This window comes from Pseudochaenichthys georgianus, chromosome 14 (genome assembly GCF_902827115.2).
Source record: "Pseudochaenichthys georgianus chromosome 14, fPseGeo1.2, whole genome shotgun sequence".
Lineage (NCBI taxonomy): Eukaryota > Metazoa > Chordata > Actinopteri > Perciformes > Channichthyidae > Pseudochaenichthys > Pseudochaenichthys georgianus.
Genome location: NC_047516.1, coordinates 33,465,917 through 33,489,799, shown reverse-complemented (window position 1 = coordinate 33,489,799; position 23,883 = coordinate 33,465,917). Strand labels below are relative to the sequence as shown.

Genomic DNA, 23,883 nt, shown 5'->3' with positions numbered 1-23,883 from the left:
ACTCTTGTCTGTTGTCTCTATGAGTTTATATTTCAGCTAACCGAGATTAGTTGACGTTTTACATGTCTTTGTTTATGTTACATTTTACCTGCCAAGGGACTAGCGGTGTATACATTTTTGCTAACTGGCATATTCACATTTTGCATTTTTAACACAGATTTTTTTACTCTGTGCCTATCCAATAAACAAATAGAGAATTCAATGAATACATGTTTCTGTTTATGTCAAGGGATGAACAGTTTTCAGTCAGAGATCACAATGTATATATTACACTTGATAGAAAGAGCTGTAGTAGATGCGGATACTTTTTCTAACCCAGGCACACAGTACATTATATTTAGGAATGCTGAACAAGAGTTTGTATCGAGTTACAAGATGTTGTGCAACGGAGGAAAAGAGACTAGAACGGACCTGACATCAAAACGTGTGCTCTCAATTGCAGAAACAAAGATGTACTGAAGATTTGGATCTAAATGGAGCAGCTGTTGAACTAATTGCTTAGTATTGCTATTAGGAATAAAAATGACTTTCCACTCCTGGAGGTGTGACATCTTTATTCAGGACGAGCCATTAATAAGACAAAGAGAAATATTTATTATTTATAAAGATCAACAGATGTGGATTTCATGTGGTTTGCTATAGCACCTCCAGCAGGCTCTCGCTCCACAGAGCCAGCACCAGACTGCACTTCTCCTCCTCTGTGGGCAGCTGCAGCTGATCCACAGTCAGCTGCTCCGCCTTCTGCAGCTGCAGCAGCGCCTGCAGGTGGGACAGGGGGAACTGCAGGCCCTGCACACACACAACACAAGAGTCACACTCATCAAGGACGGTGCATTGCCAGTACAGTACTATAGCTTAAAGACAGGGTGCTGCATCTATGAGCACAGAGTAAGACAGTGTAACCCCCCACCCCACCCCCCTTTACAAATGTCAGAGTCAACTTTATTGTCAATTCCTCTATTTCTGTAGTACAGACTGGGGGGGGTATATAATCCAGGGGGCGGTATTGCGCCTAAAAGCCAGCCGCCTGTAAATAACAAATGAAGAACAAGAACAAAACACAACAAAACGAACACAATACATGAAGAAGAACAGTTAGTAGCTACGGCGAGTTCACACAACACACAGGAGCTAGAAGACCTACCTGCTTCTTTTAAATCATTAGTGTAATAATAATAATAATAATCCTTATATTTATTATAGCGCTTTATCAAAGACTCTCAAAGCGCTTTACAAATACACATTACACATACAGATCATACATACATGTAATGGTCATCTACTGTGGATAATACCCACAGGAGCAAATTCGGGTGAAGTGTCTTGCCCAAGGACACAACGGCCTGACGCAGTGGGGCGGGAGCGGGTTTCAAACTGGAGTTCCCCAACACCCCCTTGATCTGATGATCAAACGCACAGACCACTGCGCCACCCGTCCCTAGTGTGGGAACATTTCGGGTTCCCTGTGGCAGTGGCGTAGCCACCATAGGCCATAGCCGCCCAGGCCCACCCAGTTTACTCATTGGCTCATCCTGAGAAAGCTTTGGTGTCATTTAAAAAAAAAAAAAAATCTTTAATTTTTAATCTTTTTTTATTATTATTATTAAAAAATGTATTCACCCATTGAGAATATCCAAGCATTCAAAGTGAAATTCAAGTAAACAAATATCGAATTTAATTAATGTTGTATCTGTTTTGTCCTCTGAACCGAACTCATTTACGGTAAAAACTGATTGTTGGTTCCGGCGCGCGCCATAGTAACGTGAGAGAGGCAGAGAGCTGCCTGCAAAATAAATGATGGCTCAAAGTTCACTAATGAACTTTGGTTTAAAAAAAAAGAAGAGCCCCCACTGCCCTCATCTAGCAGCGATCTATACGATCATTTTCTGATAACGATGAAATAGCCACGTCTCCCTCTCCCCACGCCTCCCTCTCCCCACGTCTCCCTCTCCCCACGTCTCCCTCTCCCCACGTCTCCCTCTCCCCACGCCTCCCCTCTCCCCACGTCTCCCTCTCCCCACGCCTCCCTCTCCCCACGTCTCCCTCTCCCCATGTCTCCCTCTCCCCACCTCTCCTGCTGCTGGGCTGTCAGAAGAAAGAAAATGTTAACGGAAACTCTGCCGCACTGTTCCCTCGACCCTTGGAAGAGGCGGAGAGGTGGGTGTTTCTCATCTGCTGGTGGACAGTCCGGAGAGATATACACAGGCTTGTTTGTAACGGAATACATGTAACGGCGTTACGTAATCAGAATACAATGTATTCAGCTGGCGTTACATTTGAAAAACGAGTAATCTATTACAGTTACTTTCGTAAACCTGAAGTGAGTACATTTTGGAATACTTATTGGAATTATTGGTGGAAAAGTTTCTTCACAAAATGTAATATTCATTACCGGCAGAACTGTGTGCACACTGCACTGCGCTGCAGCATGTCTGTGAGCGAGAGAGAGATGCAGCGTGTCTGTGAGGCCCCGCCCCCGCACGCAGATGAGAGAGAGAGATCTCTTTTAAAATATATTGAAAGTTAGAGATGGTTAGATAAAATGTGCAAGATAACGTTTATGTAGCATTTCTTTGTTGTCGAAATGATGACATTTATAACGGGATCAAATCAAAGTGAATGGCCTGCTGCTGCTGAATGCATGGGGCAAGTGACTGGAACAAGTTTTTAAAGTTATTACATCGTTTCAGAATAATAATAATAATAATAATAATAATAATACACAATAATGATAATTCATTCTATTTAGGGGCGCCTTTCAAAGCACCCAAGGACACCTTACAATTCTTAACATATTCTAAGGAAAGGTTTTAAGACAGTACAAAGAATGCAGTCCGGGTGATGTTTTTGATGTGGGTGCAGATGAGAGAGCTGTCAGAATGACACCAAGATGTTGTGTTTGAGCTCTTGATAAGCCATGAAAACAGTAACATACGTGTCTCCTGTTCACCAAAACATACCCATCTGTTATGGAAAAAGAAACTTTTCCAAAAGTATTCTAAAAGTAATCTGGCCCACCCTATTTTTTACAGGCCCACCCTAAAGTACATTTCTGCCTACGCTACTGCCCTGTGGATTACAACAATGATGGGGTGCGAGTTGTGGATCGGACGAGGGCAGTGTGTCGGCGTTGTTCGAGTCAGTCTCCGTCCCCAGCGAGAGGGTTTTCTCGACGGCAGGTGACATAGTTACCGCCAACAGATCTGCCCTCACTGCTGACAACGTCAGGGGCGGACTGGGACTACAAATCAACCCGGGCCTCTCGACCGGCCCACTTCGGTACCGCGGGCCCACCGCAAGTAAATACCGCTAGTAAATTGTCGACGGGGGGGGTGCTCGTGACTTACCGCAGAGGTAGACATTAAGGGTAAAATGCCACTGGCCCTCCGGGCCGGTGAACTTGTATTGTCACCGGACCCACCATTGTAACCACTGGCCCGGAGCATTCGTCCAAAGAAAAATCGACTAATAATGAAGAAAATGCACATTTGTTGCAATAGTAATTTATGCACTAACTACATTACTACTTGTACTACAACATTTGAATCATCAGTTCTTCCTCATTTTCCTCAATTGTTCATATTTGGTTTATTATAATAATGATATTGTGGTCATTGTTAAAAAATGTCTGCTATTATTATGAGTATAATTATTTGTATAATGCACTTTCTGCCTTCCTGTCATTAGGAGTTAGACATGTAATGGCTATGTAATTGATTTGATTAGAACCTTCATTCTCCTAAACTGCTGGGACATTCCGCCAATACCTTTATATTGTCTACTCTTCACTTACTTGTCAGCATAGGTCGGCATTGATGTACAGAGCCGACAGAAGACCTTATATTGGCATCATATTGAGAGGTGCAGTGACGCGTCCTAAAACCAGGAAGTAAGCTGCTGGTTCCCTCGACAGAAAGCAATGGGATTTCTCCACAGGGTTTTGTAAAATAGCTGGAAATAAGGTCTGTGGAAAACAAACCTGTTTGATAAATGCACGTTTTGTTCAGCCGGATAATCTCCACATGTCTACCCTACTTTTATAATTTTCTAATCATAAATCTAATGATAGATTATAAAAGGGTTTTAGGACGCGTCACTGCACCACTAGAAGCCAACTCCATCGATCAAGCTGGCTGAAACTTCCTCTCCCTCTTCTTCTCATGCTCCCCGTCACTCTCCTCTAACTCCTCCGGTGACTTTCTTTTATTTGAAGATTGTTTTTTGCCCGGCGCTTGGCCGGTTACCGCTGGTATTAAAAACATGTAGGCGAATGGTTAGGTGGCGCGATAGTCTGTAGTGAAGGAGCGCGCTCCCGCTCACGGGAGCCTGCTGCTCGTGCTGCGCTCCGCAGCAAACAGCTGTTTGCTTTCCACCCAACAACGACAACCGACTCACGGAACGCTATGTTGTAGCGTTGATAAACGAAACAATTTAACTAAATTGCTAGTCAAAATACCAATACCACAGGACATTTTCTTAAAGCAATATTTTTAGTGGCCCGAGCGGGAAGTGGAAAGTACGTTATGCTGGCCCGGGGTGTCTTAATAGTGCTTCCGGGCCATTTAATGTCGAGCCCTGCCGGTTACCGGCCGGCCCACATCGTCTGACCGGGCCACTTCAATACCGGCCCATCGGGATTCGTCCCGATGGCCAGTCCGCCCCTGGACAACGTAGACAAACTCATCTTTTTGAAGAAAAACTTGAAAATAGAGTAAAGCTTGAGTACCTGTATTTAGGCATAATGGCCTCACACAACTTAATTACACATGTAAGACATTGCTCCTAAAGGTACAGATTTTATTTTGTTTTATATTTATCATTGTATTTATTTTATATTTTGACATCAGGAGATGTTATACAGTTCTGTACTACCTTTTATTGAGTGTGATTGAAACACTTTATTATTTATTTTAATATGTTCAAGACATTCTTTTTAGTTGTTCAGCTTATTGAACCTTTGTGTTTGACATCAGCCATTATAAATAATATGGCCATCTGAGTGTGTGTCTTACTGTTTGTGGTTTGTTTTTAACTGTAATACAGTTAATGATTCCAAATGGTAGAGTTCCTTATTTTCATACCAAAACTTGCACTACTGCTAAAAATAAACAGCAAAAAAAATATGCTTTTCCTTGTTGTACCGAACCCGTACCGAACCGTGACCCCCAAACCGAGGTATGAACCGAACCGTGACTTCTGTGAACCGTTACACCCCTAAAATATATACAAAGAAAAATATACATATGCATACATACATGCCTTTACACCTTTAAAAATACACTGAAATGTGTTTTTGTTTTTACATAATATTAGCCTGTATCTAAGATAAGAGTAACCTTAGCAACAGGGATGCAGTCAAAGCGAACATTTAACTACAACAGTGACATTTATTTTAACACTTTTGGAGAGAAAGACTTACATCACAAGATTGCAACGGTAAAAGAGAAGCTGCAAGAAGTGAGCAGTCCCTCTGAAATGTTGTATCACATGAGAAGTACAGAGAGCATGCAGCCATCCTTTAAAGAAGTGAAGGACAGAACAGCTGAGTCACAGCTTACCCTGGAAATGTCCTCTTCCTCTTCTTCATCACCACTTTCACCCATCATGTGGTTCTCCCTCTGGTTCTTCAAAGAATGTAAGACAAAGACTACCATCTCTGAGGCCTCATCCTGAAACACACACACACACACACACACACACACACACACACACACCCCCACACACACACACACACACACACACACACACACACACACACACACACACACACACACACACACACACACACACACACACACACACACACACACACACACACACACACACACACACACACACACACACACACACAGCTGAGCATGTCACTGAATCCAATCTGTGGTGTTATCAGGATGTCAGACTGCTGGTGGACTTACCGTTCTCTCCTGGCTGGGCTCCACTGTTATCACCATGTGGTCTTTGTGCATCAGACATACTGTGTCCCCCAGGGCAGGAATCCTTCCAGCTATGACACACACACACACACACACACACACACACACACACACACACACACACACACACACACACACACACACACACACACACACACACACACACACACACACACACACACACACACACACACACACACACACACACACACACACACACACACACACACACACACACACACACACACACACACACACACACACACACACACACACACACACACACACACACACACACACACACAATTCTATAAAAGTGCACACAGTATACAGTCCACTGTCAGATGAATTACTTCATTGCAATTAATTAATGATTTACAAAATAACACTTTAAAATGTAACGCAAATCGCATAACACATCAGATAATGTTTATTTTATTAAATCAATTGACCTATGTTAGTGTTCCCTGGTATACTCCTAAGATCCACCAAATGTAATCTGGCACTGCCAGGGGCCCTATCCTGCTCATGCTCATGTTCAGTAGTGTCTCTACGGGACATGTCTCCGTGCTTTAATGTTCAAAAAGCTCTTTATTCTTCTCATACTGCCTGTGCTGCAAAATGTGTTTGAGCGCTAGCCAATAGAAGCCTGATTTGTACATACTGATGTCACTATGTTACAGAAGTAAACAAAGCAAAACCATTTCTTTGTATCTTTAATACTTGTGTATGCATGCTTTAGGTAACATCAAGCTGTCTTTGGCTCTTTTCTGCTGTAACAATGTAAGTGTCCCCTCTGTGGGACTAATAAAGGTATTCTGATTCTGAAAGGAGTCCAAGGGAGGCGTTTCAGGCAGAGAGGGGGTGGGGGGGAGTGGGAGAGAAACTGCATCGGGAAGGACATTTGGGATTGTAGCCTTTGCAGACCATTCACATGCAGGAAGAGGGAAACCCCCAAAAAGCATAAGGGCCTCTTTAAGGGTTGTCCAAGAACACTGCTTAAAGTTTGTAATAAAGTTATCTTCTAAATTGTCAATGTTAAGTGTCTTTTCATTATTGTGAAAAGCGCTGTATTAAAAAGGGTTATACATATTATAATAACTGTATGTTGCTGCATGTTAAACCATTGCTTTGATTCAGTATATGATGTAATTAATCTCATGCATTTCTAGAATAAATCCATTGACAACACTAGATTGAACATGAGCTCACATGGTGTCAGCAGGTCCTCCTGGCTGTGGGGGGGCAGTCTGTTGGTGATGAAGTCTCTCTTCATGTGGGTGGAGCGGACCTCCTGCTTCCCCGTTTCTATTTCCTCAGCCAGAGACCTGAGCAGAGAGGCCATCTGCCTGCTGGTGTCCTGTCCGGCCCCGTCACCCTGCAGACAGAAGATATCAATACATCTTCATATGTTGCAGTTTTAGACGGGTCTATCACCATCAGATGGTCTATCACCATCAGAAGGTCCATCACCATCAGAAGGTCTATCGCCATCAGAAGGTCCATCACCATCAGAAGGTCTATCGCCATCAGATGGTCTATCACCATCAGAAGGTCTATCACCATCAGAAGGTCCATCACCATCAGAAGGTCCATCGCCATCAGATGGTCTATCACCATCAGAAGGTCTATCGCCATCAGATGGTCTATCGCCATCAGATGGTCTATCGCCATCAGAAGGTCCATCACCATCAGAAGGTCTATCGCCATCAGATGGTCTATCGCCATCAGATGGTCTATCGCCATCAGAAGGTCTATCGCCATCAGAAGGTCCATCACCATCAGAAGGTCTATCGCCATCAGAAGGTCCATCACCATCAGAAGGTCTATCGCCATCAGAAGGTCCATCACCATCAGAAGGTCTATCGCCATCAGAAGGTCCATCACCATCAGAAGGTCTATCGCCATCAGATGGTCTATCGCCATCAGAAGGTCTATCGCCATCAGAAGCCATGAAGATGGCTGATGTTTGCAAAGAAGGCACTATTTCATGACGACACGACTCCCCCAATCACAACACGGCGCTGCCCTTATTTGCATACCAAGCTGCTCCGATCCGACGGCTAGAACTCCACGAGAGAGGGCTTGTTAGAGCCAGGATATCAACACACAGGGGAAGGCCCAACACATGGACAGGCGTCCCACTGTAAAATCACTGGGACTGTTATTTACGAGTGTATCATTGTATTTGCGTTGGCATGATAACACAGATAGTAAAAATACAAGCACCGCCTATCAGAACGTTACTCTGCAGTGCCAGCAGGTGTCAACACTCCCCTGAGTCATTACCAGGGGATTCATTGTATTCCACATCATAATGTATTCAAATAGGGCTGTGAACGCTAATGCTCGCATGTCACCTGGAAACACAGATCAATCACAGCACTACATTTGTCCCGAAGTTGCTCCCGTAATACTCGTGAGGATTTTGACCATGCGAAAAGGCAAAGATGTAGTTCTACATGTTCTGCACTGAGTGGAAGCTCAGTGTCACGGCACAGCTGATCCACGACAGGTGTGGAGGAAAGAGTGTGAGATAGCAGACAGGGTCTCCACTGCAGGAGCAGACCGAGCTGCAGTGACAGCAGCTCAGATAACACCATGCAGAGGGGAGTCCCAGCAGGGGCAGTGGCTTTGTCCATGCTTTAGCTCACCGCGTCGGACTTAACAAGCACTTTATCAGGTGCTCGAAGATGGCGCGATGATCCCGTACTCTGCCATTGTCCCCAAAGGATTCTCTATGTTTCTCCAGGACCGGACTGTCGACTCAAGGAGAGGTGAGGGAGGAGGTGCTTTATGGTGAACAGTAACTGGAGCTCGGACTGTTCTCCTCATGCAGCTCATGATCTGGTGATGTGTCGGTCGCGAACGAGCCGGCTCATCATGTTTTATGATTAGAGACGGTTGGATGCTGCCGTTTTAAACATTGCAATATATTTATTTTCACTATGTTATTTATGTATGATTATCTTTAGGCTCAGCAAAGATTTGATGTCAGCTGTTGCTGTCTTTTTTTCTATAGTTAATAGTTACTGAAATAGAGCCCTGCTGTTTGGTCAGGGCTTTTTCTTTAAATACAATTTTAAATGTCGATACAGTAGCCCCTTTTTTTAAATGTCTTTGCTTAAGTTATTATAGGTGTTGCTATCTGCTTTGTGTAGCGTGGTTCTACAAGCAAGGCAGTGCATTCATTGGGTGGTATCAGAGAGTTACACGGGTCTGTCAATGCAATGCAAACATTTGGCCACAGCAAATAATTTATATTAAACATGTCATTTTTACTTTTGAATACTTCAGTACAAAGGATGTATTGAATAAGTAATATATGTGTACACCAGGGTTTCCGTTAGCTGGTAATTACCGTGTTTTAGCTGGTAACATGTATTTAAACCCGGTAAATTCAAAACCTGCCGGTCAAAATGTCCGGTAAGAACTAGGGATGCTCCGATCGATCGGCCGATATTCACTCTTAATAGTTTGATCGGTGCTCTCTATAAAGGCCGATCAGGAGAGCTGGATCTGAGCGATATGGACATAAACGCGAGTGAAGTATAACCGGACGAGAGAGAGATCAGATCAGCTGCTGAGTCTGACCTGAAGCCCCGCCCACTGTTTAGGGCGCTGCATGAGAAACTGATGGGCTGTCAGGAGAGAGAGAGGGAGAGGGGAAAAGAGAGCATCCGTTTCTCCCGTGTTATTATCCAAAGTTAATGTAAACTTTTGAATAATGTACTTCATCTACTACAAGTAGTTTCTTTGAATGTAATAATTATGTTGTTTGTGGAATCATTTATTGAAAACTGAATCTGAACTTTTCGATCTGTAACGATTATAAACTGAAGCAATATAAAACTGAGCCCCGTGAACTGAGTTTTAAACATCAGCATATCCGGTCATAGTCCGGTGATTACCTGCCAACGGGAACTCTGCTACACAACTCTTATTATTATTATTGAAACATGACCGGTACGTTTCAAATGTGTCCGGTAAAAGAAATGATTTCCGGACATTTGACATGTAAATCATGAGTCAAAACAGGGTTACATTTGACTGAATTATAAAAGGTATATGTGGTCAAATGAAGAGCCGTTTGGGAGCCGAAAGAGCCGGCTCTTCTTGGTGAGCCGAGCCAAATGATCCGGCTCACCAAGAAGAGCAGGAATTCCCATCACTATCATGATCGGATGGCGGCCTTCCTATCTGCCGAGCGCTGTGACATTGGCTGTGCCGACGGCAGTGTATGTTCTCCTGCACTCTGACAACAGCACAGCGCTGGCCAAGCTGTACGGTGTTATCAACAGGATAGAAACTTCAGGCGCTTCATAATTCAGAATTGATGTTATAATAAAGTAAAAAACCCTCTGAATTCACCTAGCGTTTATCATGCATTTATTTACCACACCTGCGGCCCTAATTACAATAAAGAACAACAACAGGTGTGTTTTCCAGTGCTAGATCATACATAACATTATCTTTCAATCCATTTCAAATAATCTACAAGTCTTTGTTTTGAGTCCGTTAATCTGTGGCGAACTGACATTAGGTAGACCCTGTCAGCTTAAGAAATGATACTTAATTGTTGTGTCACAGTAATCCAAAGCATGAGTTTACCAGTAAGAACCTTCTGGGCATGCCTCCTCTCAGGCTGACTTCCCTCTTGCTGCGGGCCGACAGCACGCTGGGAAACACGTCCAGCAGCAGATCTCCCCACGACCTGAGGCGAGGACAGCGGGGGGGGAGGAAAGGTGAGAGACGGGGTTTTCAGCCACATCAAAGAGGGAGACATACACAGCTGAGATGCCAACATGTTTATGTTGACCGGTTGCACATGTGTACGCTTTCCGTGAGTAACTGCAGTAATGCGTGTTGCTTTCTAAACGCTGACAAACACACATCAACTGTGCCGACATCAGTGGTGGAATGTAAACCAAGGACCTTTACTCAAGTACTGTACTTGTGTAAAACTTTGAGGTACTTAAGTATTTTCACATAACTGTATGCTACTCAATGTTGTACTTTTACCTCCACTTCATTTATTTTACAGAATTAGTTACAGTATTAGTTACTAACTTCTATTCTTATTTATCGAATTAAACGGAATATGAATAAACTAACAAGTAATGAGATAGTATTTAACATTAAACTACCCGGCAGTACATGAAGTTTTTAATATGAGTTCTGACTTTACAAGCTGTATTAAATCATTAAAAGGACGTACACGTGAATCGTACACATTAATGAAGAGAAACAATAGTTAATATGGATTCAACTGAAATCGGCCAACTACATAATGAGTACTACAAGTATATTTTGATGCTAATCCTTTTGTACTTTTACTGGATTATGATTCTGAATGTTGGACCTTTACAAGTAATACCGTATTGTAACGCTGTAGTAAGTAATACTACTTTTAGTACTACTTCCGCCTCTGGTTGACCCGATGTAAAAGAGTAGGGGCGCTCATACATTCTCTGATAGGTGCTGAGGGTCAGGTGGGTGGAGTGCTGCCCCCCCGCGGGTGTGCTGGCCTGATGGATGGTTCCTCTGGGGAAGTACAGAAGATCTCCTGCCTGGGGAGGGAGGAGACGACTCAGTCACACATGTGGCTCTGTTTTACAGCAACACGTTATTTTGTGTTAGAATACATATATTGTAAATATAGAAGGAACGTAACCTCTTTCAACTCATTCATTGCTGTTATATCATTGCTTTTCTTAATGTCTGTATCTATTAGCTTTGTGTGTCTGGGTCTGTGTTGATTTGCTTCTATCGTGCATACGGTATATGCTTTCATGTGTGCTTATGTGCTCTTGTATGGATTATTTTGATGTCAGAAAGGGAACCAAGGGACTGCAGATGAACATCTAGTGCTCATGTTAGTAGATGTTCACCGTACCTTTTCAAATAAGAAAATATAGATGTATAGATCTTTACCTTCAGGGTAATTTCATGTGAGGGGCTGCCGATCCTCTCCTCTGACTCCACGCAGTACTCTGCTGCCAGAGGAACGGTGGGGTTGTAGAGGAGCCAGTTCTTCTGTCCCTCCAGCTGCAGGATGAACACCTGGACAAAGAGCAGCCCATCAGGGTGTGCAGAGGGAAATGTAGTTCCTGAGACGGTGCATTCTGTTCCTGTTCACACATTCAATCGTATCGTCAATGGCTTAGGTTAGTGTAGAGCAGGGGGGCCTCACCTCCTCATCTGAAGCACTATTATGCACTTAGTGTAAGTGTGCCACAGTTTATCCGCTAGCACCCTGCCCCCCCGCCCTCTATACTTTGGGGAATAAAGTTAGCTTTTTACACAAGCTGGCTTTCTGCTGCTGAATTCAGAGTGTGTACCTCGACGTCATCATAGTGAGCTGGGAGGCCCTGGGACTCCTGAGGTGTGATGTAGACGTTTGATCCCACCAAGCCTCCGAAGAAACACTCCAGCTTCTCCTGAATCTTCCACAGCTCGTCCTGACAACACACAGGAAAACAAGATGAGGGCCGCTGCTGGCTGACAGACCATCACTCAACTGTCTGATCTGACACCTCACATCTGGGATAAACCCCAAACACATCTCTAATGTTCCACGAGAAGTTGCTGCTGTGGTCGTCTCACTCCATCGGAAGTTATAACAGTTCATGCAGCTTTAAGAAATGGTTCCTTATTGATGGACTAACATTAGCAGTAGCATCATTAAAGTCATGCCTTCCTCTCTGCTGGAAGCTGCTCACCTTGAACCTCTGCGGCTGGTGGAACTGGATGGTGGCCTTATTCTGAGTAAAGCTCTTGTTGAGGACGCTGCTCTTAACTTTCCCCTGCTTGTTGAGATCTTTTTTCTTGCCGTTGATGCAGCGAACCACGTTGACGTCCGTGTAGTATTCGAGGTCGTGGGAACAGAGGCTCTGCAGGTCGGAGAGCTGGAACAGAGACTGGTAGTAGGAGGCTGTGGTGGGGTCAGACCTCTGCAGGTGGAGGGGCTTCTTCTCCCAGTACTCGCTGAAGAACTGCTCCGGCCCCATGGGCTGGATGAGGCTCTCAAACAGGCTGCTGGGGCTGAGGAAGCTCAGGGGGGAGGGGGGGGCGCCGTGCTCGACCCTGCTCTGCTTAGGGAGCAGCTCCTCCTCGCTGCTCCGTCTCTTCAGCGGCTTCTCTTTGCTCCTCTTTGGCATTTTAATCTGAAACACGATTCAAAGAATATCATCAGTGAGATAAGCTTACTGCCGCCACATTTTTTATTTCATTTAAACATTTTAGAAAACTGCAACCACTTGCACACTTTTTAAAATGTATATTGTATAAAATATTTAGTATTTTTTATATTCTGCCTTCTTTAGATACTCTATAGATATATGTAATTCTACTCTTGATATATACAGTAGTGATGTTACGTATTGCGCCGAGGCTTCGGAGCGTGTGTCGAGTAATCCCCGAAGCTTTTTGTGAAGCCTGTGTTGAGGCTTGTATCGTTTTGGGCCAGTGACGTCACCGATGACAAACGAAGCCTCGCTGCCTGTCGAATCGATACCACGTGACTGCTTCAGGAAGCGATTCAGATCGGTTGAACCGTTGAACCACAACGCTCATAATACCCATGGATGTATAATAAGAACCATATTACCCCTCCTGTACCCGGGCCCGGTGACACGATGGAATCAAGAGAGCTCAGACCCTCACTTATAGAGGTCGGAACATGTCATAAGTATGAATCAATGAAAGCATAAATAAATGTAGGAATAAAAACATGAATGAATAAATAAATGAATAAATACAGGAATAAATAGTATGCAGTGTTTTCAGGTAGATTCAGCGTGTGTGCTGCGGCTCAGCTGGAAAGCAGTCGACTCATAACCGCAGGGTCGCTGGTTCATCGACTGGTCAATACGTCTTTTTGTTTGTTTATAAAAGCTACAGCTAAATGAGATAATGTAGTTAATAAATGTATTCTTTGATATGGTTTAGCCTTTCTCCGGCTACAACATGGTTACGTTTACAAATCCCTCTTTGCGATGTTTACCAGCCTCCTTTTCAATCACAATCATTAAACTGGAATAAATACAATATTTTTAACATGAAAATATGATTTTATGTTCGTTATTCACCCTTAGCTATTTTAATTACCTCTCAAACTCCCTAGTTATAAATATGTTTATTTTACTGTCGGCCGGGCCACTCATTACTGGATCAGCTGCTGCATGAGACAGACACTGACGCTGTCCGAAGAGAGGGAGGAAAAAGAGAGGCTCCGTGTATTTTATCATTATATTATATAGAGTCGTTATTCATTTGTTTTAAAGCTCAATAAATAACAAAGAAGACCTTAAGAGAGGGAGGAAAAAGAGAGGCTCCGTGTATTTTATCATTATATTATATAGAGTCGTTATTCATTTGTTTTAAAGCTCAATAAATAACAAAGAAGACCTTTGACCGGCACTTTTATCATTTTGACCGGAAGATTTAAACTTTAATACACGCTGACTGGCGAAAAACTCTGCCCGGTTCCCTCGGCCCCCACCGCGGAGAATAAACAGAAGGGCAACCATGACAACCATGCTTCTTTGCTGCTTTTGTGGAGGAAGTTACAGCGCCACGTACAGGCTCCTGCATGTACTGCAGCTTCTCCTGCGGTTGGAGCTAAACGGAGCGGTCTCGTGTGGGCAGACACTATCCGGATAACTATTGCATGTGGACGGAAGCTTGTTTGCGATTGCGTTTGCGTTAATCTTATGCGTTTAGCCGTTTTCGTCCTCGTGTGGCCGGGGCCTTAGTTCATGAGAACTTTTCTCCCCTTTTCAGTCCCTGCTAGAGAGCAGGTACTTTCCTGGGGAGAAAAAAGTTCCAATTTCTGATTGGCTGGGCGAATTGCAAACCACGCCCCGTAAAACTCTGAAGTAAATTTGCATTTTACCACTTCTGGTTCCTTTGACAAAAACCAATGCTATTTCACGACGCTGAAGTTGGCTTCCGATTCAGAGCCTCCGATTCGGCAGTTAAGGGGAAAGTTAAGGGACATTTCATTTACAGCGCTGAGCGAACAATCCTCCGTGTTTGAACCTCTTAAATCGCTGCATAGCCGATTTATTTGGACTAGATGATCCCAAACATTCTTTATAACAGTTTGAGATTTGTGAAACCTTAATTCTATTTGTGAAAAAAAGGGATATGTCAGTGCTTTTTTCACATCTTTTTTCAGGGTCCAGGTCCTGATCTAAAACCACTATACCATGGCCCTTTCTCATTTCACCAAATCCCCCTCCTCGACTCCTCGGTTCTCCGGTAGTGACCCGGAAATGAATTTTAGCGCGCCATGTTGAAGGACATCTCATTTCTCTAAATGCACTTCGAGGACCGAGCATCGAGGAGCCTCTCTGGAAGAGCTATAACCGAGGATACGCTGATGGGTCCTCCACGGCTCCTTCGCGGATGCATTTCCGGGAACAGAGATGTTTCAAAGAGTCGTGACGCACGGCCGGACTTATCTCAGCCAATGACAGCTCTGCATGCATCCCCTGGATATTATTTTAGAAACTGCTTTCATCGCGGCGATGTTTACAGTGAGAACAGCTGTGAGGTCCATGCAGAAAGCAGAGCAGTGTGTATAATATATATCACTCAGTATAACAGGCCTACTCTCTTTATTTGCTTTAGTTTAGTAGATATCTACAAACAAAGAGTCCATATTTTTCTAAAACCATTCAGTGCTTCACATAATAAAATACACAACAGCTGTAGCCTGATTATGTGTAGGTGTGTGTGGTACAGTGTGTGTGTAGATGCAGCAGACAGACAGGTCTCAGTTGGTTTGGTGTCCTCTGCTTACTTGTAATACTTGTAAATAAAACTTTTGGCCCGTAATTTATTTTCCTCATTGTAGCGACCAGAGGTGAGAGGGGGGGGATATATCCAGTCTCTGATAGTGTTACATTATTATGAGTGCTCTGTTTGATTCTGAAATTGTATATATTTATATAGATATATATATATATATATATGTGTGTGTGTCCGCATCTGTAGCCTGTTATTGTCTCATTATACCGCACTGTGAATGAATCAAAGTAAATATATAAGTGGTCATGAACACATCTGTCCATCAGACAGAGGGCTGCTGTGCCTCCTGTCATCATTAATGGACGTCTCTTTAAAATGACCGCTCAGAGGAGAGGAGTTCTCATTTCTCTAACCGCCTGCTGCTTCCCCTCCTCTCTCCTTGGTTCCCCTCCTCGGCTCCTCCGCTCGCATCTCCTGTGGGCGGGACTAAGTCTCGAGGATAGGAGTCGAGGAGGGGAGTTCGAGAAATGAGAAAGGGCCGTAGACTCATCAAATCTGGACTGGATTATCCCAGAGAGGCTAAACGTTCTTTTTAACACAGTTTGAGATTTGTGAAACCTTAATTCTATTTGTGAAAAAAAGGGAGATTTCAGTGCTTTTTTGACTGCTGGGTCAGGTGAGGCTGCAGCAGCTCCGTGCCCTGATGTGAGCTACATCATCTGTCTTGTGGAGTATGTGGTGTTCTAAGGCTCTGTGCCTGTTAGCATGTTAGCCTAGCTCCTGCTGGGTGACAGACCCTGCAGTTTGTGATGGACTCTTACCGCTGACGCACTGACAGAAAGAACATAATTGTGAGGCCTGGTCTCCTGAAAAGCAGGTGCAAACAAGACAAGACAAACGGCAGGGAGGAGGAGACACGTGTTGGCACAGTCATGCATTACAACATAAAGCAGAACAACAAAAACAGTGAACACTGAGAACACGCTGTGGGGTCTCATAGCAACGCGGTGCAAATGATTTATGACTGGATCATTTATTAATTGCTGTTAAAGCATAAACAGTTAGAATGCTTTAGTAAGTTTTGATTTAACTTTAAAATGATCCTGTGAGGATACTAACTTAATTTGAAGAAGACTCAGTGTCAGGGTTGGGGAAAATAGGACCCAAATGCAGTAAAAGGACTAAAAGGTAATAAAAAGCGAGCTTTTGCCCTGAAATCTCCCTTTTTTGTATTTTCACAAATAGAATTAAGGTTTCACAAATTTCAAACTGTGTTATAAAGAATCTTTAGACTCTCTGGGATAATCTAGTCCAAATAAATCAGCTATGCAGCGATATAAGAGGTACAAACACGGAGGATTGTTCGCTCAGCGCTGTAATTAAATGTCCCTTAACTTTCCCCTTAACTGCCAAATCGGAGGCTCTGAATCGGAAACTAACTTCGTCCAAAATCCCATGTCGTATTTCACGACATGGGATTTTGGAAAGGTCTGTGGTTGACACAAATTGAAGAGACAGATCACGTTTTGTTCAGCCGGATAATATCCACATGTCTACCCTACTTTTATAATTTATAAATCTAATCTATAGATCGTACTTGGTGTGAAAGTGGCTACTGTGATGCTTGTTACGCATTTCCCTGCACTATGTAAAAACACTAACAATATTACAGTTGGATAACAACAATTAAAGAGTGCGGCATTATCAAGCGACAATACTCAGACCAATACGGGAACTTCATTTTCTAACGACACAAAATAAACTATAAAAGTAGGTTCCTAGCCAGACTAGAGAAAGTAATAACAGATAAACATCATGTAAGCTTTCGCTCGTCTGTCAGCTCTAATGAAGCCGAGAATGAAGGAGTTGTTGGTAATAATTGTGCGCTATAAACAAGTAAACATGTCGGACACTGTTACTCCATAAGCAGAAAGTGACAGAATAATGTGAGGTTAGTCTTAACAACACTCACCTCTTCTGCAGCACAGTGCCCACGTGAACTGAGCTGTGTTTCATTAAATATGTCCGACTGGAAACTGCTTCCAGCTCAGGATCAGTGGGCAGTGTGACGGCAGGGGGCGCTGCTGAGAGGATGGTGGTACTATCAATAAGTGGTAATATGACAATGTATACTATTACATATCATGGGCAGCCAGCTCTAGCAGGTTAGCTATCTAGGTGAGCCTTATGATGCATACACTATATACTATGTTTAAATGTAACTTCTGGCAGCTTATTCGTTTTGCAATACCCAACACCTGGAACAACAATGTTGTAACTGAGCAATATACGTTACACTAGGAAATATGGTATTTACTACTGTCATTCTGCAGCTACTTCATTACATTCTGCTTGTTTTACTTATTTATTATAATGCTGGTACTTACCTTTTTATACTTGACATGTATAATTATCTTAATGTATAATATGTGTGCTCACTTTACTAAACACTGTTCACTTTACTAAATACTGTTTTTATCTTTGTCTCTATCAGTACTGTCCCTTTGCTGTAACTGTATCCCCTCTTTAGGATTAATAAAGTGATTTCTGAGGCCTGTGGTAAATATTTGTGATTCACTGTATTATTTTGTTTTCGTTTTTTGTTTTATCTTTAAAGAAATATCATATAAAATATATTACTGTTTTCTGTAAAAGTAAGTTACTTTTAGCTACATTTTTAATCTTCTGTCTTTTTTTTCATTATTTTTATATTTAATATTGTGTTTTTTGTTATTGTGTTCCAACCTCAGTGGGTAACATTTCTACCTTGAGATTCATTTTGTTGTTTTTGTAGAGCCTATCATAAAGCCTGTAGCTATGCCCAGGGACCGTGTGATTGGATAACTCACAATGCTTTCTACCCTCACGCTGCACGAGGGGAGTTTTCTTATACCTTGTCTGTATACATTCTGTGTATTTATATTGAATGAGTTGACTAAACTAAATGTTCTTATGTTAATGTTTTTTGCCATTTTGGTACAGGTGAAGCGAAATTCAAGATAATAAATCACACTGTTTCAAATCAAATACCTTGATTTTGATGTTTGCAACAATAGGGTTCACTACGTGCTTTAGCAAAAACAACTAATTCTACTTTGTAGTTCCTTCTGTGTAATTTGTGTAATTCTTTTTTGTATGTCCAGTTGTATTGGGAAGAGAGTGCAGGTTAATATAAGTGTGGTTGCTGTACAAACTATGTTGTCCGGTGCCTTGCTCAAGGGCACCACGGCAGGGCAGGAGGTGAACTGGGAACTCTCCAAGTAGCAGTCCACACTCCATATTTAGGTCTGGTCGGGGACTTGAACCGGCGACCCTACGGCTCACAGCCCCTATGAGCCACTGCCGGACATATAACCTGTTAATTAAGTGCTTTGTTGAATTACACAATAATATGAATGAACTTGGACAGCTATCAGCCAGCTATCTTTCGTGGAAAAAAGTCATTTTAGAGCCAACTTATCAATCGTTTAACATGGTTAACATTTAGCCATTCCCTGTCAAGCAAAATTCCAAACACAACTGGATATTATTAAAGAAAATACTCAATGAATTATATTCGTCTCTCAACAGTGACATTATGGAAATCACTGAGTCCTATCATCACAGTTCCTCAGCAGGCCATGATGAGATATGTCTGTTTGTCAAGACATATGTTTGTTTACCTTTTCACACGTTTGCCTACAGCTGATATTTGAGTTCTCTTTTGGAAGTATTACTGCTCTGCTGCTAATAATATTAATACATTATATTATTATTTATATAGCGCTTTTCCTAGTGCTCAAAGCGCTTTACAAGCAAGTAAATAAGAAACAAAATAACAACAAAAGTAAAAAGTGCTAAACTATGGTGGAATAAGGGCGAGGGGTTGGATTAGGAGTTGAAGGCAAGAATGAATCGTGAGTTTTGAAGGATTGTTTGAATGATGTGAGTTATCATACCATGGTGTACTTATTTATTTTTTATAAATATGTGATAATAAAATACAAATCTGTATGATAACTGCATCAAAGCGATTTTGTTGCAAATAAAGAAGCAACATTTATAACATTGTCCAGTCAGTGTAAACTAAGGTAAACATGGGATTTGTGAGGAGGGAATATTTCTTCAGCAGGAAATGGTTCCAATCAAACCTGCAGAGAGAGGAGTACGGATATTTTAACTTGTTTCTATTCTCTTAATTTTTATATTCAGGATACTTCGTCTGTGTTAGCTTTGAAGTATGGGTTCAAAATTCATATACTTGACTTTAGAATCCATAGAATAATCTCACCTCAAAATCAGATTTAAAACTTTTAGGGACAAAAATGTTAATCCACAATAATGGTAATTTTCAGACTTTAATGGTGCGGCTTCTCAAACAATAATTCAATGATTATTTACTTCATTAGAGTTAATAACTGTTCTTTCAGCATTAAACTCCGGGAGAATATCCCTCTTTGTGAAGATGTAATGGTTTCACTTGCCCGCTAGATGGCGGTGTTTAGCTGAGTGTGCTTGACTAGTCTGAGCACCAACAGGTATTAGTGGTATAGAGAAAGGTGTCTTCTATAACAGCAGAGGACAAGGAGAATGTTTCAAATAACCAGACAGCCTACTAAATCTCTAACACTCTTTATTCACCATCACCAAAGGAAATGTTTTATATTGTTATAAAAGAAAGGCCAGTGTGTTGGGAGTACTGCGAGTGAAGCACCACACAGTTCTAGGCGAAAATCCCATATTAGTTAAGATGACAATGAACATGATACAGCAGTGTGGTTGTTGTACAATTTTCTAACAATGAACACACCGTTAAAACTCACAGCACAGCTCTGTGTTCTGCAGCATTCAACATCTGATTTGCAAAATGCACTATTCTTTCAGAAAGCTGCTTTTGTGTGAGGGGCTTGAGTATTATATTTAGCCATCATTAATTATTACAGAACTCATCTTATCCCTTTGGCAAAACTTAGAGGTTCAAAATGGAAAACTATGTTCCTAATGCAAAGCGGTGACGCCTACTGTATGCATTGCATGTTAGTTTCCCCTATTCATATTGAGTCACCAGTCTACATTTATCAACCGAGGTTTTATGGTGATATTTATTTGTATTTGTTTTATTCACCTGTAGCGTTGTTAGACATCTGTTGCAGTGAGTAAACAGCACATTCTGAAGTGCTTCCAGTTTTCATTGTGACATTTGTTCCAGTCCCTGATCTGTCAGTATACGTATGTTCGCAGTCATTTGTCATATTTGTATTGTTTTTGAATAATTATGTTTATTTTACCCTTTTTATGTTTTTATAATAGTTTCCTCATACACTTATTTTTAATAAAACGTATTTCTCTAAATGTTGCTCTTACTGTGTAATGTGTGCATCAATAAACCACTGCAAATTATGTGTATGGACTACAAGAAACCTAACTCTGACTCAGTTGAAACTTAAATCTGTCACATGATCTGATGTGAAAAGGCCCGAAGTTATCCAGAGCACTCAGACCTTTTGTGGAGAAAATGACTGGAAGCATTTGATTTGAGACCTTCAGTGGAATCAGTGTTTAAGAAGTTTCATGTTAACCCTGAGGGTACTGAGGGTACTGAGGGTACTGAGGGTGCTGAGGGTACTGAGGGTACTGAGAGTACTGAGGGTACTGAGGGTACTGAGGGTACTGAGAGTACTGAGGGTGCTGAGGGTACTGAGGGTACTGAGAGTACTCAGGGTACTGAGGGTACTGAGGGTACTGAGGGTGCTGAGGGTACTGAGGGTACTGAGAGTACTCAGGGTACTGAGGGTACTGAGGGTACTGAGAGTACTGAGGGTGCTGAGGGTCAAGTATCTGACAGATAACATGGATCAAGTTGCATTGAGTCCATTTGATTAAAGCCCCAAAGTACAGTTCACAATATCATGGTTTGTCAGGGTCTTTCTTGTCCGTCTTGATTTGTGCACGGAGATTCGTCGGGGTGTGTGAGGAGCTTCACAAACACACCAACACAAGAAGAACTTCCTCTGCACAGATGGGTTTAGGAAGCTCCTCATCATCGTCGTTGTTGTTGCAAATTAGCCAGTTGTTGACTACCAGTGCAAACAAAACAATGTTATTTCTGCAGAGCTTTACTTACTTTGTGGACCACCTTGTTCTGTCTTCAGTCTTCCTCCGATCAGTCACAGTCAGGTCTTCTTCTTCTGTCATCATGGAAACGTTGGGTGTCCTGCAGTATCAGTGAGTCTCATCATCCACGTTGTCCTGTGGGCCTGTTGCATATAACCCTAAAGAAATGATTACAGGCTCTTCTGTAAACCAATAGTGAAAGTGCACAACAATTTAAGTGTGAATTTGTGAAAACTCCTTGATAATAGATGTTAAAGGACATATTTGAGATGTATTAAGAAGTAAACTTGTATTATAGCCTGTATGAAAGGATGTTTGCTTTCACAAGTTGTTGAATATATGACCTTCTGTTGAATTGTAGCTGTGAAATGGGCTTTTTACCATGAATGCTGTAACAAATGCGCCAGCAGCCAAACATACTCTGTTTGCCTGCTATCCTGTGTGCCATGATGACATGGCACTTTTTAGGCTTCACTTTTCCCCAAACTTGTTGCTCCAAAACACACCAATCAATCAAACAGGAGACTTCTGTTGGAGTTCTAATTGTAACGTAATAATTAAATCCTCTTCAGGAGGAAGACCTGCTGGTATACAGGCAGTTAACAACTTCAGGACAATGGTATACAGGGGACGTTGATGCCGCCGCCGACATCCCATAACCAAATGAATAAAGACCCTCGATTGGACCTTACATTTCAGTGTAGCTCCATGAGTTTGTGTTGGCCTGCTTGGAGCAAATGGTAATTGTCAAAACAGACATGTGCAGGATCTCCACCAGAGGGCGCCATGACAATACAAATAAATGGTAATGTTATGTGCAAATGGTGATTTTTGAAATATGGAGTTAAAATGAAAGAAAATAATGGTGTGGTATTAATGTTCTGTTTACAGGACTCTTAACAAGCAGTAGCTGTATACTGAATATTACTGTATAGAAAACAACAATAATACCTAACTTCGAACTTCCCAATAAATAAAAATATCGAACTTTGGTGAACATGGTGGTGGGGTGCATTCAGTTCATTCTTCCAAATGTTTTTGTAATTATATTTAAAACAAGAAGAGAGAAGAAAGCACAAAAAGAAATGTGACATTCCACTTATCACTAACAGGACTTCTGAAAAAAACTGAACCGTTGACTTTAATTAAGTTGAAGTTCTTTAAAAAAGCACATAACTGTATTGAGTTAGTTGAAAGCAATACGTTAATAAGTCTAAAGCAAAAATATGTTCAAAATAGGTTCAACTTAATAATTGCTTTCAACTAACTTAATCAAGGTATGTGACATTTGTTGACGTAATACATTTAATTAATGTCAACATTTCAGTGTAGAGCATTGCTTATCTCACCTGTCTGACATTCATAATGTTCATAACCTCCATTGGCTCAACTCTGTGGTGCAGAGATACCCATTTTAGTGTCAGCAGGTCAGCAACATGAACGTTATGTGTTTTTGTACTTTTATTGTAAGGTATCAAAGTGCATACAATAATTGTCAAACAAATATTAAGATGCAAGGGGAAGAACACAGAAGGACCCCCGACAAACATCAAAATGTCTTCCTTTCATTTTGTGTGTGGTCCAGTTAAATTGAATTAAATTGAGAGGTGTTTTAATTGGTGGTTCCACTAAATTGCTCCCTCAGAATATATACAGTAGCAGGAATGTAGAGTCCTGACATCCAAAACAACAAGAAGAAACAGTTGTACTCCTCCTGATTGAGACTCAGGAGGTGTAGAAGTGCACAGTGTGTCCTGGGGAGAGTTTCCTCCACAGCTGGAGCAATGTTCATCCATCAACACTGACAGCCTGCAGAAAGTGATAGCCAGACTATTACAGCCAATGCAAATAAATGGACTGATTACTCTCTTATGAAAGCTGCCTTCAGGAGCGCGAGGAACATTTTCCCTCCGCTCCATAGGCGTGATTAACCAAGTTGTAAAGTGTAAGTTAGATATAGACAGACAGTGACTGATTGCAGAGTATAATTATTAAATAAACGTTTGCATCGTCATCAATGGGGCGACAAGATATATTTTATTCTTGCTGTACAGAATTAGGGCATTGTAGTACTGGGTTTTATATATAAGGATTAAATAGG

The 23,883-nt window shown here is 41.9% G+C and overlaps 1 protein-coding gene across 1 annotated transcript; it reads right to left on the bottom strand.

The window, feature by feature from the left end:
• Nucleotides 1–351: 351 nt before the first annotated feature.
• riox2 (ribosomal oxygenase 2) lies at nucleotides 352–17,749 on the bottom strand. Its single transcript, XM_034098216.2, has 10 exons — nucleotides 17,662–17,749; nucleotides 12,656–13,099; nucleotides 12,275–12,394; nucleotides 11,868–11,996; nucleotides 11,400–11,503; nucleotides 10,545–10,647; nucleotides 7,146–7,311; nucleotides 5,916–6,004; nucleotides 5,559–5,669; nucleotides 352–789 (listed from the first exon to the last, which is right to left on the bottom strand). Exons 2-10 carry the CDS (start codon nucleotides 13,091–13,093, stop codon nucleotides 637–639), a joined length of 1,413 nt encoding a protein of 470 aa, XP_033954107.1. The 5' UTR covers nucleotides 13,094–13,099; nucleotides 17,662–17,749; the 3' UTR covers nucleotides 352–636.
• Nucleotides 17,750–23,883: the final 6,134 nt, after the last annotated feature.